Source organism: Gopherus evgoodei, chromosome 2, assembly GCF_007399415.2.
Source record: "Gopherus evgoodei ecotype Sinaloan lineage chromosome 2, rGopEvg1_v1.p, whole genome shotgun sequence".
Lineage (NCBI taxonomy): Eukaryota > Metazoa > Chordata > Testudines > Testudinidae > Gopherus > Gopherus evgoodei.
This window is the reverse complement of record NC_044323.1, coordinates 172,393,383-172,413,365: the sequence shown is the minus strand read 5'-3', so window position 1 is coordinate 172,413,365 and position 19,983 is coordinate 172,393,383. Positions and strand designations below refer to the sequence as shown.

General features: G+C 44.3%; 1 protein-coding gene across 1 annotated transcript in view; it reads right to left on the bottom strand.

Annotated features, from left to right (window-relative positions):
• The window catches only part of GMDS (GDP-mannose 4,6-dehydratase), a 547,433-nt gene extending 528,676 nt beyond the window's left edge, over positions 1–18,757 (bottom strand). The window contains exon 1 of the mRNA XM_030552293.1: positions 18,050–18,757. Within this exon, the coding sequence (XP_030408153.1) occupies positions 18,050–18,148 (99 nt within the window). The 5' untranslated portion in view covers positions 18,149–18,757. The remainder of the gene's footprint in view (positions 1–18,049) is intronic.
• Between the last annotated feature and the right edge of the window lie 1,226 nt (positions 18,758–19,983).

Below are 19,983 nucleotides of genomic sequence, written 5' to 3'. Positions count from 1 at the left end.
CAGTTGTTCCCTCTAATTTTTCCCACGCATGTTGGTACATATAACAAAATTCATGTTGCAGGCGTGGAGACGAGGGGTTCAGAGTATGGGAAGGGGCTCAGGGCCGGGGTGGCGGGGGCTCAGGGCTCCGGCTGGGGGTGCAGGCTCTGGGGTGGGGTCAGAGATGAGGGGCTCAGGAGGACTGGGGCAGAGGGGGCTGGGGGGTGGACGCTGAGGGCTCCGGCTGGGAATGTGGGCTCTGTGAGGCTGAGGATGAGGGGCTTGGGGTGCAGGCTGCCCCAGTGCTACAAGGGAGAGAGAGAGAGAGAGAGAGAGAGAGAGAGAGAGGACTCCCACCAGCTCACTCTCTCTGCAGCAGCACCCAGGCTGGGCAGAAGAGGCACCTCTTCCTCAGCTGCAGAAGGTCCGGCCTGGGACTGGGTTGGGACTGGGGGAGGGGTACCACTCCCCAGCCCACAGCATGTCCGGGGTTGGGGGAGAAGCATCTCCCCCCACTGCAGTCCTGAGCGCCTGTATGGCACTTAATAGGCTGCTGCACGGATGTGCATCTTAGAGGGAACTTAGGTTGGGTGATCCTGCAATATAAAGTAATTTTTAAAAGGATAAAGCCAAACTACCAAGGGCATGTCTCCAGAATGCAGAATAGCTTTCTCCTAATTCTGTATAGTATATTAGAACACTGTACCAATTTAAAATATCACCCTTTTTAACAACAGTGATCTTAATACTGACAGAGGTCATCATAAACCATCATACACTAGAGATAATGGTGAACAGATCACATCAAAAAAATTACAGTAGGTTAGTAATTAAAATGAAAAACAAGCTTAAGCTTAAAGACATGTATCCTAATGAATTTGGATTGCAAATATATTACCTTTGAAAGCATTCATCTGAGGACAATTTCTGTAGAGTTTGGCGACGTGCTAGTGTAATTTAAATGTGGGTGTTTTGGGGTTTTTTTAAATTTGTATCTGTTTGGGAGTTCTGCCAATTCTGGATTTTTTTTTCCTCCACATGAGTAAAGTCATGACATGGATGCAAGGTACTACAGCACACTTGTATGTATTAGAACAGTCTGACACTCTACTGTCCCCTACCCTTCTCATCTCTGGATCCGCAATGAAAGTAAAAATAAATGCATTAAGATATTTGATGAGATTTCAGGTTGAATGTGTTCCTTTAAGTCAAATATTTTTAGGCACGGCTCCTCATCTCTAGCATGCCTGACAAATTGACAATAAATAACATTCCTATCTTTAAAAAAGTGAATAACAGACAAACTATATACTGTTAAATGCACAAATAGAGCTGGAAAACACTCTCTCAAGTACAGTAATCTTTGCTGCTTCTTGTAAAAATAGGTAAATTCAGACTAAAGCAGTTGGTGTTCCTTTAAAACACAAACCGCTTCTTAGCATGAATCAGATAGAAGCAATTAAAAACCCCAAGACTGCGATTCTTTAAAATTGTGGTCAGAACTGAATTTGATACACTGTAGTTTGCTAGCGCATTGCACCTCTCAAGACTTCAAACCTTCATTAAAAGTGTGGGTTTGCATTTGTGTCACCAGAACATTCTCGTTACTTATTTTTTTGGCCACCCACTCCCTTTTCCAGTCATCTGCGGCTACAATCTGGCCTCCATCCTGCCCTTCACACACAAACAGGCCATATACAATGAAGTCAACATTTGAAAGTAATTATAGGGACTTTTTATGAGAGAAATATGGACAGTCTTCAACTCCCACTGAAATGCTGTAGCCTCCCTGAGCCAACAGAGAAAACAGAGTGTGAGCTTTCAAGAGAGATTTTCATGGGACTGAAAATGTTTAAATTCTTGCTGTAAAAGTACTGGGCTATTTTTCTTCTCACAACATGGCACTTTTAAATGGAATTAGCCCAGTCAGAAATGCAAAATTCAGACCCCTTATATTCCTAAACAGTATCCATGAAAACCCTTCATGAAAACCTTAATATTTCTATAAAAGGGCCACTTAACTGTTCATCTAGAAGTTACTTCTGAAAGTTCATGTGGAGCCAAGTACAGTGGGACGAAAGAAATGGTTCACGAAGAACATGAAAGTGGAGCATGCCAGGCATTAGCATGGAAACAATAAACTAATGGGCACACCCAAGCGGGAGAAAGAGAACCAACAAAGTCTTGGAAAACGAAGTAGAGAAATGAGAATGCTTAACGTCCAAGGTATAGTGTCCGCAAGTGTCAGAGCATCGTGATGCACATTGTAGTGGGGCTAGGTGAGAAGGAAGCCCAACACAGACAGTCAAGGAGGATGGAACTGAACTTCTCATTCCTCTCACGCAAGAACTTAGTGAAAAAGAAGGAAACATTTGGAGTTTGAGTCAGGAACAAAGTAAGGGACAATTTTTTGTTCCTACTATTATGAGCTGAACTAGATTTAGTCCTTTCAACTACTTGTCAAGCAGAAGTTAATACTCTTTTGCTGATATTTAACATATCAGCATCCCACAGGAAAAAAGGAGTAGTGGGTTGTTTTTCCTCTTTGTCAACATACAATAATGGGAGGACCTAGGGCAAGAAGGTGGGGAAAGGGTTGTTCTCACAATCCAACTGGCAGCCACAACCAAAAACTAGATATTTAAAATCCATAAGGTATTTCCTATTACACTTGAGTTAAAGGCAGTTCAAACAGTTTAAAATGCTTTGATAGTGTCCTTTTAAACAAGAGGATTAAGTACTACTAATGTAAGAAAGCATTACCTCAATTGTATTTAGGAATTATAGATTTTAAGACAGACATTCTAATTTTGTTTGTTCACTGCCTCTACAGAATTTCCAGGCCTAAATTAAGCAAAGTAGAGGGTAATCCAGGCTCTATGTATATACTGCTTTATACATGATTATCTGTAATTTACTATCCCTTGTTGTTTACAATACAAGACCAATACTAATGAAGATAATAAATATTTAATTTTACTATCTGGTACAGCAGAAAAGGATGTGAACCCCAATCATAGTTCCATCTAAGTCAACAGCTTGCCACAGGCTTCAATGGTACAAGATGTTGCTCGGGGGGGGGGGGTGTGTGTGGAAATCCAGTTGCTGCTGTATGGGCCTATTTAATATAGTACAGTACGCCACAATAAATATAGTAATCTTAAAAAAATAATCTTTATAAAAACAGTTAGCAACTGTTCGATTATATTTTAATATAAATGTGTAATAGAGAAGAATTATTACTATACCACATAGTAATGTTTCCTGAATCACCATTTTGTTGATATGTATGCAAATTTTATTAGTAACTCTAAAACAAGGCCTCTAAAAATATGACTCCGTACTTTCGACAAAACTAAATTTAACTGCAGGCCTATGTACTTTGCCAGGCATAACCACCCTATTACACTGAAATGAAGAAAAAAAACAGGAAATGTAAAAATTCCAATAGGCTATACAATATAGAGGAATCAAGAATTTCATGTAATACAAGTACCAGTCAGATTCGGTCACTTTTAATGGTTCTCCATGAGAAGCTTGATTGATTTTTATAGGGACTATTTGTAAAGTACTACTCAACCTAAGCAAAGGTGACAAAATCAACCCCGATAATGATGTCCTGAGCATTTTGCTAGCAGATTCTGAAATTCCTTGAAGTATTCCTATTGTAAATACAGAAACTGTAGGCTTTGTCTGGATAATCAGTTTTAAATGAAAGTGGTGTATGTATGTGATACCAAGTGCCAACGTGATAGCAAGTAATTGAGCACACAGACATTCCAACCATACAGCTTCCCTATCAGATTTTCCAGTTTAAACATTTAAATATTAACTTAAAATTTTTATAAATTGGTAATAATTTAAACCATCCCTTCTGAACTATAGCTAATTCAATTATGCAAGTACAGCATTATTGTTTAGGGAATTTTAATGTCTATAGATACTGGTTGTTTTCAATTTGCAGAACCTGTGTTACATTTCACTGTAATTTAATTGATTAAAAAGCCAACTAGATGTGATAAAGGTAAGTAATACTAACACACACATGATTTTGTGTGGCACATCTGGATTTTGTTATTCCTTAAGTGACTGAAATGTTAATTTCTCATTTGAAAAGCTGGGTTTCAAAAATATCCCTCCAAACTAATTTGGAAAAGAATCAAACAAATTAAGTTATTTGGAATTCCACCTGCATTTCACAATTTTTTAAAAAAAAATATTTATAACACCATGCTTGTCCTGGGGTAATGTAATATACTTCTACCTCAATATAAGGCTGTCCTTGGGAGCCAAAAAATCTTACCATGTTATAGATGAAACCACGTTAGATTGAACTTGATTTGATTCACTGGAGCGTGCAGCCCCTCCCCCCCGAGCGCTGCTTTACCGTGTTATATCTAAATTCTTTTTATATCGGGTGGCGTTATATTGGGGTAGAGGTCCTACAGACACCAACTTCTGTTGGAGAGAGACATAAGCTTTCAAGCTTACACAGAGCTCTTCTTCAGAACATGATGCAATACTAATGCTAGAGTACAAAAATTTTACTTGCACACATGGTATTATAGACATGGGTGTATTAGAGACACAGTTAATGTTAAGATGGTTATTCCATTCTTAAACTCTTATCAGTATCTTGTGAATTTCTTCAAAGTTTACTTCTCATTCTTGTTCTAATTCAAAATATTTTAGCTCTGCAAAATTTGAAGGAAGTAGTTGCACTGTATAGTGGTTGCAATAATATAAAAATATCATGGAAACTGCAGCTTAATGGCAATCACTGTATGTTAGTGATTACAGAGAGTAAGCATTTATAAACAGATACCACACTGTGATCATAAAGATATTGAAAACTCCCATGGATAAGTTTGAAGCTTTTCTTAAAGGTTCATAGTGTCAGATTCCAAGACCAGAAGAGACCACTCATTTTTCGGACTTCATATATAACAGAGGCAATAAACAAAAAACTTTCCCAATTCCTAGAGTATTTCTTTTGGAAAAAACACTCACATTTAAATTCGCTAAAAATTGTCAGTGACGAAGAATACACCACAACCCCAGTAAATTATTCCAGTAGTTAATTATTCTCACTGTTAGAAGTGTATGCCTTATTTCCAGTCTGAATTTGTTAAGCTTCAACTTCCAGACATTGGATCATGTTCTTTGCTAGAATGAGGAGCCCATTTTCAAATATTTGTTTCCTATCCAGGTATTTTTAAGATTGTAATCAAGCCACCCCTTAATATTCTTGTTAAGCCAGATATTGTGATAGACTCAAGGAGCTCAATCTAAGGCAAGTTTTCAAATCCTTTAATTATTCTCATGGCTCTTCTCTGAACCTGCTGTAATTTATCATCATCATTCTTGAATTGTGGGTACCAGAACTGGACAAACTATTTCGGCAGCGGTCACGCTAGTGCTATAAACAGAGGTTAAATAACATCGCTTCTCCTCCTCAAGATTCCCGTTTATGCATCCAAGGATCTTGTTAGCTCTTTTGGCCACAGAGTCACACAGGGAGCTCATGTTCAGCTGATTATCCACCATTGTCCCCAAATCTTTTTCAGAGTCACTGCTTACCAGGACATGGTCCCTCATCCTGCAAGTATGGCCTATATCCTTTGCTCCTAGGTGCATACATTTAGCCATGTTAAAACGCACATTGTTTGCTTTTGCCCAGCTTACCAAGTGATCCAGATAGCTCTATATCAGTGACTTGTACTCTTCATTATTTACCACATTGTGTCATTTGCAAACTTTATCAGAGATGAGTTTATATTTTCTTCCGGGTCATTAACAAAAAGGTTAAATAGCATAGGGCCAAGAATCTATCCCTCCAGAATCTCATTAAAAAAAATCCACTCAATTAGAATTTCCCATTTACAGTTACATATTGAGACCTATCAGTTACCCTGTTTTCAATCCATTTAATATGTGCAGTATTAATTTCGTATCATTCTAGTTCAATAAAAATGTTATGTGGTACCAACTCAAATGCCCTACAGAAGTCTAAAGTTATTACATCAAAAATATTACCTCTCTCAAACTTGTAAAAAAAAAATTAAAAGATTTTAAGTTAATTTGACAGGATCTAAATTCCATAAGCCTTTATTGATTGACATTATATTACCCTCCTTTCTTTATTAAAAAAAAGAGAGTCCCGTATCAATTGCTCCTTTACTTTGCACAAGATCAATTTCAAACTAACAGGCCTATAATTATCTGGGTCATCCTGTTTACCCTTTTTAAACATAGACACAACATTAGCTTTCTTTCAGTCTTCTGGAACATCCCCAGTACTGGAAGAGTTACTGAAAAAATCAACATCAACAGTCCAGTGTGCTAGTCAACTAGACCTTTTAAAAACCCTTGGATGCAAATTATCTAGACCTGTTGATTTAAAAAGTCTAATTTTAGTAAATGCTGTTTAAAACACCTCCTGAGATACTAGTGGACTGGAAAAAGTATCATAATATGATATGGCTACATCTGTTCTCTCCAAATACAGAGCAGAAATAATTTATTGAAAACTTTTAACATTTCCACATTATTTTTGATAATGCCACCACTTCCATCAAGTAATGGACAGGATTATTTTTGTTCCTAGTATACTTACACTTCTTATTGTCCTTAACTCTGGCAGCCAGAGAGTTCTCACTGTGTCTTTTTGCTGCCCTTATTAATTTTCTACAGTTCAAGCATCTGATTTATATTCATTCCTATCAACCTCTCCTTTCTTCTATTTGTTTATATACACACTTTATTTACAGCTGCCTTATTTCTCATCTGAACACAGTCAGCTTTTTAACCAACATGGCCTTCCTTCATTGTGGCCAGGGGAGGCTCTAGGCACCAGCAAAGCAAGCACCTGCTTGGGGCAGCCCATTTGCAGGGGCGGCATGGGAGCTGAGAACCAACAGGGGGCTCTGGGAGCTGTAGTTCCTTAGTTAGCTCCCTGCATATAGAGCGAGCCCTGGAACAGGGAAAGAACTACATTTCCCAGCATTCCCTTGGCCACTACCAACTGGAAAGGAAGGAGGAGGACCTCATGCGGCAGTGTGTTGTGAGTGGAGAGTGATAGGGAGACCATATTTTAACATTCAAAAAAACAGGACACTCCAGGGGGAGGGAAGCCCCACCCTGCCACCATCCACTCCCTCCGACTGCCCCCCACAGAAACCCCAACCCATCCAACTCCCTCCCCCGCTCCCTGTCCCCTAATCACCCCCTCCCAGGACCCCTGCCCCTAACTGCCCCTTGGGACCCCACCCCCTATCTAAGCCTCCCTTCTCCTTGTCCCCAACTGCCCCCTCCTGAGATCCCCCCCAGCTTCCCCCCAGGACCCCACCCCCTACCTGTCCCCTGACAAACCCCTGGGACTCCCATGCCTATCCAACTGCTGCTTGTCCCTTGACTGCTCCCCTGCACCCCTGACCCATCTAACCCCCCCTTCTCCCTGCCCCTGACTGCCCCCCCGAACCTCCACCCCATCCAGCCCCCCCTGCTCCCTGTCTCTTGACTGCCCCCCCTGGAACCCCCTACCCCTTCTCCAACCCCCTTACCATGCCACTCAGACCAGCGTGTCTGGCTCCATGCAGCTCCAGACATGCTGCTGCATACATGCTGCTGTGCTTCCCCACGGAGCCCACAGCCCGCCCCCCCACACACACATACAGCACCTGCCTTCCAGATTTGAACACCTCAAAATTCAGGAGTGCTCAAGCTCAGTTTGGGTAGCTATTACTTCATTTCTCCCAAATCAAATATACTGATCCACTGTAACTTGCTGTAGAAAAAGTGGGATAAAATTGAGCAAGAAATGCTGCCCAGTGGTTATTAGGACTGGAATTGCTATTTTCAACAGCCGTTGCCTTTTTTGTTTATTTGTTTGTTTAAAAGGAAGACAGTGATATTGCTTTGGCAAATTCCCCATAGAAAGAAAGAGTTGAACAAAAGAATAATAAAAGCACCTCAACTTTTCCTCATTTATGGAGGCCAGTCTTATAATATGCATCCAGATATCCTCCAATCACACAAGCTGAAAATTGTTCCACTTTACTGCAGCTCTGTAACCATATGGGAACTAATCCTGTCTTGTGTTTGGTGCACATCCAAAATTCCTGCTGAATGACCTGCCGTGGGAGCGAGTTACCAGTGACCCAGGGCTGGGGCGGAAGGAGGGTGCAGGTGGGAGGGTGAGAGCCCAGGGCTGGGGCAGCAGGAAGTGTGTGTGGGAGGCACTGGTGGGAGGGAAGGGGGGAAGCCCAGTGCTGGGGTGGCAGGGGGTGGGGGTGGGGAAAGCCCAGGGTTGGGGCAGCAGGAGGGTGCGGAGGGGAGCCCAGGGCTGGGACGGAGGGCAGCCAAATTTTTTTTTGCTTGGGGCAGCAAAAAACCTAGAGTTGGCCCTGATTGTGGCTTTTGAGGCATCTAGTGAATTTGACTCAAATTGTTCTCAGCTTTGTGAAATTGGCCCTTTTAAAGCACCAAGTACATATAATCACTGGTTTTTACTTTATTCTGTTTGTACATTATCAGTGTAATCAACCCATGATCATTTGTACCTAAAGTACCATTATTTTTTAATTCTGTGATAAGTTCCTCTTTACTAGTTAAGACTAGGTCTAATATAAAATTCTCGCACGTTGGATGCAACACTTTTTTTAGCTAGGAAATTGTCATCTAGAATTATTTAGAAATTCCAAGGATGAAGATATAAATATATGGAGATATACCTCTTAGAGCTGGAAGGGACCTTGAAAGGTCATTGAGTCCAGTCCCCTGCCTCCATTAGCAGGACCATGTACTGTTCCTGACTCTCCCCCCCCCATCATCCCTAAATGGCTCCCTCAAGGGCTGAACTCACAACCCTGGGTTTAGCAGAACAATGCCCAAACCACTGAGCTATCCCTCGCCTCATGTGCTAGCAGCGTAAGACCTCCAGCATATATCACTCAAATTGAAGTCCATCGTACTTTCACAGCTTTTCCCCCCCACACACATTGCAGACAAGTGCATAATGAGGCAGTCATCCTGTTTGCTAGTGTGATTTGGTGGTCTGTAGCAGACACCAACTAATACCCCATTTTGTGCTTTACCTGTTAGGACATTTGAATCCTTATGGATCAGATCATTTTCTCAATTGTCAGTAACTTGGAAACAGGAAATGCCATTTTAGATTGTGTGCCATTACCCCTCCCTTTTTGCACACTCAATTTTTCTGAAATAAGTTATAACCATCGATTTTAACATTCCAGTCAGGGAACTGACACCAGGTTTCAGTAATACCAAGACCACCAAATTTATTAATAGGACATCCCTTCTGGCTTCAGGCAGGAAAAACATGGCACATCTGTTGCAAGTCACTACTATTGTTCCACCCTTGGCCATCTCGAAATTGCATGTAGATCTGAACGACAGTCCCTCTCAACTCTCTGAAACATTTTGGTTAGCTGCTTTTGTTCACAGCGCTGGAGTTCACCTAGCAAATTACTTTTAACACCAAATCTCCCTGATTGCTCTCAGCTCAGCCCCTCACCACCAGGGCACAATTACTCACAGAGAGCTGAAATAACAGGAGCTTATCAAGGCTTCAAGAGTTGGTTCTAGCCTCATGGCCTTTACTAAGGCACCAACAAACAGAATGGTGTCAACTGCCTATTCAGTTTGTGGGGGGCCCAAGCCATAAATTTCTAGAGAATTAAGCTCACATTTATAGAAGGGATTTTAGTATTTGCAGCTATGAAATAGAACCTTAGAATATGAACTAAGTGCAAACAAGTGGAAGCAACATTCTCATGAGTCTGCATAGCCACAGCTCCAGTGCCTTTCCTGCTACTAAGAAGTTACCCAAACAGTAGTCCAAAATTTACAACACTCTGTTCAGTTTGACTGCACATACTAAAAAATCCTACAAGCAGCAATGAAACTTTCAACCTCTAGAGACCAGGCAATTAAAAAAAAAAAAGTTGACGTTCTTTAATCAGAGCAGATCTAGACAAGCATAGTAAAGACACCCAAACCCTGTCTACGTAAGCATTTCAACCAGTGGTCACACAAATAGCAGGACAGATCCAAAAATTGTTAGTACAGACAATGCCCATATGAGCAAAGTGTAATAGGACATAATATTTTGTAAATACTTCTGAAGTAAAATGTATCTTTTCTATACACGTGACACATAGCATCCCCACCTACAGCACCCTCTACCTGCAGGCCCCAGAGCAAGATATGAACCCCCTGCCTCAGTTTCCCTCCTACTAAGTCCCCAGAAATAGTCCAAAGAGTCTTTTTCTGTGGAAACAGCCCTTGTGGGCTTAATTTATTGCAAAATAAAGCCTGGTGCATATAATGATTCCAAACACTGCAATCCACCAAATACAGCCCTAACATCCTTCACCGCAACCAGACTCTCCAGCACTGCCCTCTTTGGCCCCCTGGCTTACGCTCTCTGGTTCTGAGAGCCATCAGACATCACCCTCCGCTGGTCTTAGATGTCAGCCCTGTCCACCCTTCTCTGGTATTGGCTCTCTCTGGCTCAGGAAGAACAGCTAGCTAGCCCCTCCACTGCTTCCTGTTCATTCCTCTCTCTTCCCAGGGAGAGCCTGCAGAGCTTTCTGCAACTTTCCCCAGACACCTCTTCCAGACTTTTCCCAACTGGCTCTCACCAAGGTTTTCCCCACACCCCCTCAGATTCCTGATCCTTTATAGTCCCCAGGTGTTGGGCTTTTCTCTTCACTGGCCAAAGTAGGAGCCCCTCTTCAGGCACAGGGAGCTAGACCTAATTCATTCAAAGAGGCCAGACACCCCAAGACAGCATGGGATTCTGTACTTTTGCACACAAAGGTTAGGTATGAACATACTGAAAGACAACTGTATTGCATATACAAGTATCCTGACTTTTATATAATTAAAATCACAGGCCTAATATTGTATTAACAAATGCTTTCTGCATTTGATATAACTTTAAGTAAAAAATGCAAGTTTAATACAGCTTTTGGAGAAAAGAGTCTTTTTAGTGCTGACGATGTGCTCGGTGCTGTATAAGAAACTAAGGCAGGGGTTGGCAACCTTTCAGAAGTGGTGTGCCGAGTCTTCATTTATTCACTCTAATTTAAGGTTTCGCGTGCCAGTAATAGACCTTCTAAAACACGTTAAAATGTTTCTCTATAAGTCTATAATATATAACTAAACTATTGTTGTATGTAAAGTAAATAATGTTTTTAAAATGTTTAAGAACCTTCATTTAAAATTAAAGTAGAATGCAGAACCCCCCAGGATGGTGGCCAGGACCCAGGCAGCATGAGTGTCACTGAAAATCAGCTTGCGTGCCGCCTTCAGCACACGTGCCATAAGTTGCCTACCCCTGAACTAAAGGAAAGGCTGTGCTAGCCCCACTAGTACTATAAATTTCTACTTGAAATGCAAAAACATTACAAATACAGTTTTTGTATTAGTGGGGCATGAAAGAAAAGAATTGTTAGGCTTCCCTGTAATACACCAAATGCAAGAAGGCAATTCTGCATCACTTCTTCTCATAGGAAGCACAGAGGGAAGTAACAGCAGGAAGAAAACCACGCATTCCGTCATCCACGTCACTGACAAATATCCCTTGGCAATCTAATACAAATACCAAAAAAAAAAAAAAAAAAAAAGATATTCAGAATTGTTTGCAAGTCAAATGGAAGTTAAATTTGGCAGCAGCACAGAACCACTGCAGTATGACTACTGATGGGCCTCCATATCTGAAGGTTAAACTAAGACTAGCGTTGCAGGAGTCTTGCAGTTCTGGTTTCCGTACTGGCAAGAGCATGTGAATGTGAGACAAGGAGGAAAGGACAGGTAGTAGGGAGTCCAGGGGGCATATATTTGCTAGTGGCAGAAGAGCCTCCAAAGTAGAAAGCAAGTATCTGAAAGAACAGGAAGAGGAGTATGCACAGATATTTCTTGTATTATATGGCACTTCCTTTCCTTCTATGCATACCAATCTCACATTTTCATGCCCTTAGAAAGGTTCACTCATTTCATGAAGCACAACATGAAAAAAGTTGGGAAGCGTTACTAGGAATAACAGACGCCGTCATTACAAGTTAGGGACTGATGCACAGGATTTCCTTCAACTTTTAATTTATTATTATTTATAGTGTCATAGATGAACACAGTGCTTCAAAAATGAAGTGACTAACACTCATGAGAAGTGCCAGAACAGGTAGAGAACTGAAACCGACAGCACATCATCTGTTAATCGTGTGCCTCAACCCTATTCTGGCAGGACCAACTCATTAGAATGAGAGAGTAGGGCATACCCACCCAGGACAGCAGAATGTGTGAAGACATGCCATCTCTTCAAGAAAGAGAGGAAATGCCAGAAGACAACATAAAGCTGGATACTTATTATCCATAAGGGAGGGAGGTGAAGTAGTTAGAGCCACAATTTTTTCCTATTGACTCTCTTCATAGCATAAGCTTGTATCTGGGCACTTTTAGGGACAGAGGAGCTTCTGAGAAAGAGCTCTTTCCTCTACACTAGATTTCACTACAGCCAGTGAAAACTCTTTGCTACATGGCATTTCAAGGTAAACAGTTATGATCTAGCCTACTCTTCTGTAGTGATGCCGTGTGGCTCCCCTCCAGACCAGGGGAGGAAAAACCCAGTCGGAGACCAGAGTGGGAGGAGCTAAAGAGCTCTGAGCCCACCCCTCAAAGGGTCAGGCGCCAACCCGGAACTACAAAGGCCGGCCCTCAGAGCTCAGTCAGGCCCCAGCAGCCGGAGCGAGCAGATGTCCCTCAGGGAGCTTGAGACTGGGAACCTCCTGCGACCCAGGGCAGCCACCCAGACTGGCCTGAGCTCCCCCATGCCTGCTACCCGGAGGAGCCACCGGAGCTCCGCCGTGCCTGCTACCTGGAGGAGCCACCGGACCTACCACCCAGCCACGATAAGCCCATGCTCCTGGACCCTGCAGAGGCTGACGTCAGGACCCAGGTAGGGCCCGAAGGGGAGTACGGAAGTAGCCCAGGGGCAGCTGACCCCAGTCTGGCTGCAGCCTTACCAGAGCCTATGTCAGTGTGTTGTGGCCAGGATCCCCACTGATTAAGCAGCAGATCTTCGGCCACTGCTAGGGACCCGCACTGGGATGCAGTGGAGTGGGAGGGCCTGCATCCCCCCTGCCACCCAACTCCTGGGTGGCAGACTCCCCCTCTCCCTGGCCTGAGGAAGCCAAAGCCTATCATAACTGTTACTACTGCTCAGCCCTGCCTGAGGGCCTGAGCTTCCTGATTCAGTATTGGCTGCCCTGCCCTGACCTAGGGCCGGGCCTTAACTGTGGTTGTTGCTCAGCCCTGCCTGAGGGCTTGAGCTTCCTGACTCAGTGTTTGCTGCCCCGCCCTGACCTAGAGCCAGGCTCATAGCGGTTATTATGGCTCAGCCCTGCCGAAGGACCTGAGCCCCTTGCCCCCACAAGGCAGGCGATTGCTGCGAGAACTGCTGGGCTGTTTTCCCAGACCCACCGGGGTGTAGTGAGCCGGTGTGGCTCCCCTCCTCCCGCTGGAGAAGATCGAGCCCTGGCTGCACTTGTGTACATCTAAGTGCAAAACTTGCAAAACAAATCTGAAATATTTTCCATTACTTACTGTATACAGTAACAAACTACAAAGGTTTTTTCCCCTTCCAGCCCACTGTTCAAATATAGTACAGCCACCACACTTCTACAGGACAAACAAGTTTATCTACTCTCAACTACTTTAGTAACCTCACCAGGAAAAAAGCCAAGACCTGCAGCATCCTTTGCCCAAAGGAAGTACATTCCTGTAGCTGAAAAACCAGCTGGATCAGAGAATTTGCATATGTACCTGTTATATTTGTTCTCCATACACTGTGTTAGTCTCTTTAATACGGATGTTCCAATTCAATTATGCAACTAATCCAGACCTACAAGTTATACCATTATTCTACAACAACCTTAAATCTAGTTAAGAATAAAAGGCTAACTAATGCTCAAATCAACCTAGAACTAAACTAGACCCCAATCTCAGAAAAACCAACTTGTCTTTAAAACGTATTGTTTACTATTTTTGATTTATGAATTTTTTTATGACAGACTGTATATTTTCATTTTTCTTTGTTTTAATTTAAGACTTTAGCACCAGCAAAAGATGCCAGGTGGGCACTCCCAGAGAAGGAAGTCCTCTATCTACAGAGCAGGTGCAGCAAATACGAGTTCTAGCATTCACGTAAAAATGGCTGCAATAATCAATCTGTGTGGAACAAAATGTGCCTGCTCAACAATGCATGTAGAAAGCAGGAGTGGCAAAAGAAATCGAACAGCATTTAATAGAGTTGCAGCAATCTGCCTAGTAATTTTAGCAAAGGATTTTAACATAGTAAACAAAGCTTTTGTAAGGACTATGCTTACGTCCCCTGTTCCACCTCCCCCAACCTTACCTGCAACCACAGGCTGGAGTGACTTTTCAGAAATAGGACCAAAAGGAGGCAGGCTCTGATACTACTACTTTTTCCTCTACCTCCAACATCTCTGCCTAATTGTTTGTTTGAAGGCCTAGACAGGCAGAAATAAGAGCATCTCAACTAGTATACAGGAGTCCAGTATAGAGGAAGTCAGAAAGTTGCTGGGAAAAGTAATAGTCTGTGTGAAGAAGTGGGGGCAACTGGATTAATGAAGAAAAATCTTCAATTTTTGATTTATTTGTCTAAGGAGCAATGAGAAAAAGGAAACCCAGATTCTGAGAGACACAGGGCAATATACTTATGCTATGCTCCCAATTCAGACTTATGCTATATTACCTGAAAATTTAGAGCTACAATAGCTGGGATGTTTAAGTACCTTTACAAAGAGGGGCTCTAAATCCTACCTGCTCTAATCCATTTTATTTGAAAAAAAAATCCTCTTTTCCCCCATCCTCCCATCGCCAACAGCTTACTACTACCTCCACAGCCACTTCACTCTGTTCTGCAGAGACAGAACAAGTGACCAAAAGAGCTGATGTGAAATATATAAAACTCAAATGTGACCATGCAGCACACAGCACAAAAGGAAACCTACCTAACAGTTTTGCAGAGGGAGACATCCATGTCTGTTGCAGAGTCCAAGGAAGTTTGGTCTTACCACTAAGTTGCATTCGTGGAAGGAGAACAATCTGGAAACTGGGCAGCAGATTCGCTTTCATGCTGCCGTTGCCCTTTAGGCCCAGGGAACTGCAACCTTCTGAAGTAAACCTGAGTTTGACTTAGAGGAAGAACATTTATCCGTCCTGGGCTCAAAAGGTGCCTGAAGATGCTACAGCTTTTAGTTTGGTTTGGGGGTGGGGCATGAGGGAGGGGAAAGAGTAGAAAAGGGCTCCTAACTCCATTACCGTGATTCTTGTGTTACTGAGTCTCTCACAGAGGTATGGAATTCCCACTATGCCCACGCTGGGGTAGGCGAGGCCAAGAGAACGCTGCTTCTCGGAGGAATAAGGGCCTGTGCAACATGAGGGGCATGCAGGATAATTTCAGTGCTGCGACTGCTCCAAACACCTCTTTTGAGGAGTCGCTGCAGCTAGTTAGACGTTTCCCTGTGAAGGTTAATCAGCCAGACTGATAAGCATTTAGTGCCAAAATCTGCTTGGCATCAATTGGTTTGAGCCACCTAATTATGCAGAAGGATAGGGAAGCTACCCAGTTTCTAAATTCCACAAGCAAAAAGCTTGAAGGACTAGAGAGGCTTGGGAGAGATAACCAAAGAGGAAGATCAAATACAAAGGAACAGTGCAACCAGCCAAAGGAAATAGGCAGGATTTTTCCCTCTTTTGGAGGTTGGATGTGAGAAGATGTGGATGTGCTGCTCCTCCATGCAGTTTCAGAAATACTAGAAATATCTATGTATGTTTTGTGGTTGTGTGCTTTGGCAGTCATTTGCCCTCCCAAATCATCCCCCACTAGTGTTAAACATGACAAGGCCGAGCCTTGCTTTCAAGTCCTGGGCAAGTCCTTTATTCTCTTTGCCCTTCACAAGGTTAACTGACACCTTATAAATCACTGGCAATCCACTGTAGTTTCCAATTTGTGTCCTCTACACATCCTGTTTACCAGGATGACAAGAATGTATTCACAAAGAAGTGGAAATGTTACCTGTACCATGTGTCACTGATTGTCCCCTACTGGAAATTAACAGTTTGTTGGTTTGGGGGCAATTATTTAAACTGAGTAAATGCATTTAGGGTAAAGCAGTGTTTCCCAAACTTGGGATGCCGCCTGGCAGGCCGGCTCGGTTTGTTTACCTGCCGCATCTGCAGGTCCAGCTGATCGCGGCTCCCACTGGCCGTGGTTCACTGCTCCGGGCCAATGGGAGCTGCTGGAAGCACCGTGGACCGAGGGACATACTGGCCACCGCTTCCAGCACCTACCATTGGCCTGGAGTGGCGAACCGTGGCCAGTCGAAGCCGCGATCAGCCAGACCTGCAGACACGGCAGGTAAACAAACCGGCCTGGCCTGCCAGGGGCTTTCCCTACACAAGCGGCGTCCCAAGGTTGGGAAACACTGAGGTAAAGGAAAGCATTTCCTGTAAATAACAATACCAGGTTGGATTATCTGAGCCCTGCTACCTAACATGTACATTTATTAGCCCACCTTTATGGCAACAATGTTGCCAGATGCAAACTTATGAAAGTGAGATGATATGGGCAAGGTTATGCTACTTAGACTAAGTATCAAGACCAGCATTTGTTCTTATTTTTGAGCTCTCAGAGAAGCTGCAAGCCCCATGCCTCTCTCAATGTGTGTTTCTTACACTACTACATACTACGTTAAGGGTACTTTGGAAGAATGAAAGAGCCTGCGAGGAAGTTATCATGATGTCAGGTGAATATACCTATTCTGCAACAATTCCAAAAAGGAGGCCAAGGCACAGTGAAAAGAATTCTGCAACTTTTGTTCTGTCCAGCTCTAGTCTCAGAATAGGGCTCACACTTTCTGGTATAAGGGCTACTGTAAACAAAGACTCAGACACATGTATTTGTATTAAAAGATTCCTAAGAATTATAGTTTTTGCTGCAACTCTGCAATAGTCTCTTCCTTCTACATGGGAGCAATATCTACTGCACAGAACAAGGGACTATGGATTAGGGTTATATTGCCAACTCTATCATTAGACTGTTATATGGGTTTGGTCAAGCCACCTAAGCTAATTTTTGCAAAAGCTTCTGCTAGTTTTGGTGTTCAACTTGAGACGGACATTCCAAAATGCTGAGCACTCACAGCTCTCATTATTTCAACTGGAGTCATAGGCATTCAACATCTGGGATGGGGGAGGAGAGAGAGAGAGAGAGAGAGAGAGAGAGAGAGAGAGAGAGCGCTCTAGGCACCTCAATTTAGATCCAATAATTAGCAGCCATAAAGAAGCACTGTATCAAATTTCAAGTGCAAGGAAGTTTGTTTCAGTGGGGAAGTGATTATATTTTACCTGCAAAGCTACACCTGGCCACCAAGTTAAGAAAACAATGTTCCTTCATTCTTGTATGGAAAAGCAATCCTTTGCCTGTCAAGCCAAAAAACATATTCCTATTGCAGCAGCCTTTAATGTTTCTCTTCATTCGTCTCTCAAGAATTGTGTCTTGTAAATCAAGTGCTCACAGATAAACTGTATATTAAGATCCAAGTGACCTCATTTTTGCATGTAAACAGCACAGGATGGGCTACACTGAAAGTTGTAAAACTGTAGAAAACAGGAGATGAGACACTGTTCTTACATACCAGTTGCAAATGTTTCTTTCCTCTCTTCGGTCAGTAACAGTTAAGGATGAAGTTGGGCCAAATATGGTTGGTAAGTAATAGCAGTCCTTATTTCTAGTAGGGTATCAATGCAATACATACTGATGCACAGCAGGGAGATGATACATGCGGAGCCGTGTGGCAATAGACAGCTTACTGTGTACTTAGCTAACAAATCAAGCAGAGACACGTGTAGATAGAGGCAATCCACGTGTCACTAACCCCTGGCCCTGCCTAACGACTGGGGTAGAAGAAAGAAGCTATTACATTTGTATTCTTCTCCACTCCCCGCCCCCCCAAACACTTACTTGGCCAGTGATGCCCGTGATGAGAGCCACCTTCCTGGGATTCATGTCTGCACAGTCCCCAACAGTGAGTGCAGAGCTGGGGCAGGCGTCCTGTGCCATAAGCCTGGAGGGGAGGGGCCCAGTTCCTGGCACTGCGGTTTAGCGGTAGTTGGGAGGAGACCGTGACCAAGGTGCAAGAGGTGGAGCAGGGAGTAAAGATGATAAAGGAAGGAGCTGCGCTGCAGCCGCTTGTGGGAGGAGCAGGGCGGACAAGGTGTTGGATGCGGTGACGTGGGCTGCTGGGGCTGGCAAGGGCATGGGCTGCAGGGTGCTGCCTGGACCAAAGATGAAGAGTTGGGAACTGAGCAACTGCAAGGGGGCGGGGTCTGTCCAGGCTCCTACTGCTGCCAGCTACTGGTGCATTTCTGCGTCCCCTGAGCGGCTCCTCCCTGAAGGTGCAGCCGCACAGGTGCAGCCCCGCGCCGCGCCGCGCCGCTCCCGGCAGCAGCCCCAGGCTCGCTCGCGCTCGGATTTCGGGTTCGCGCTCCCAAGCACGCGCGCCCTCCCTCACTCCCTGGCTTGAAAAGCAGCCGCGGCGGCCTCCGCCAACCAATCAGGAGCAGCGTTGCTTCCTTAATAAGACAATAGCCCGGGCACAGAACCCGGCAGTGTCGGGTGCTGGGGCCGCTGATTGGATAATGGGGTACAGTGGGGGCGGGGCTTCCTCAGGTCTCAAGCCGGCTCTGGCGGCAGCTTCAGCTACCGCCAAAAGCCAGACCCGACTTCCTGATGCAGCACCGAGGCGGCGGCAAATGCAAAGAGCGACATCAGCTCAGCCGAACGGCTGCTCCTGGAGCCTACCGCGCCCCCTGCAGCGTGGAGGCGCGAGCCCCTGCAGGTAGCCGTAAGCGCCCCCGCCCGGGCAGGCACCACTCGCCGCTCTGATTAGCCTGCAGAGGCACAGCCCCTGTTCCCCGAGCAGGCCCCCGTGCGGGACCGTGGCACAGGGGGAACTAGCAGAGGCAAAGGGAGGAACAGCAGCAGGAGAAGGCGGGAATATCGCGGAGCGGCCCTTGCAGTCAGCTCTGAGGGCACTGCCCAGGAGAGGGACGTGGGGACCCTGGACAAGGGCAAAGCCACGGATGTTTCTGGTGCTCTCGGTTCCGCCCACGGAGGCTGCTGGAGGAAAGAGGGCTGCGCTGTGCCTGCTACATATTCAAAACTCAGGAGTCCATATATGAAGACTGCTCATTTTACAACAAAGATGATCAGACTCTTTTTATTTACCTTTAAGGTTCCCTGACTTTGCATTTTCAAGCTTTTTACTCCAGCCACAAGAAGTGTGACTGTAAGAGTCCCTCCCTGCTCACTGACAAAGGGCCCATTCTAGTCTAAGGGTATGTCTACACTACCGGATTATTCCGATTTTACAGAAACCGGTTTTGTAAAACAGATTGTATAAAGTCAAGTGCACACAGCCACACTAAGCACATTAATTCAGCAGTGTGCGTCCATGTACCAAGGCTAGCGTCAATTTCCGGAGCGTTGCACTGTGGGTAGCTATCCCATAGCTATCCCATAGTTCCCGCAGTCTCCCCCGGCCCATTGGAATTCTGGGTTGAGATCCCAATGCATGATGGTGCAAAAACAGTGTCGCGGGTGAGTCTGGGTAAATGTCATCACTCAATCCTTCCTCTGTGAAAACAACGATAGACAATCATTTGGTGCCCTTTTTCCCTGGATTGCCCTGGCAGATGCCATAGCATGGCAACCATGGAGCCCGGTTTGCCTTTTGTATGTGTACTGGATGCTGCTGACAGAGGCAGAACTGCAGTGGTACACAGCAGCATTCATTTGCCTTTGCAAGGTAGCAGAGATGGTTACCATCCTTGTTGGACTGTCTGCCATTGTAAATTGGTGATGAGAGGATGGTTATCAGTCATTTTGCACTGTTT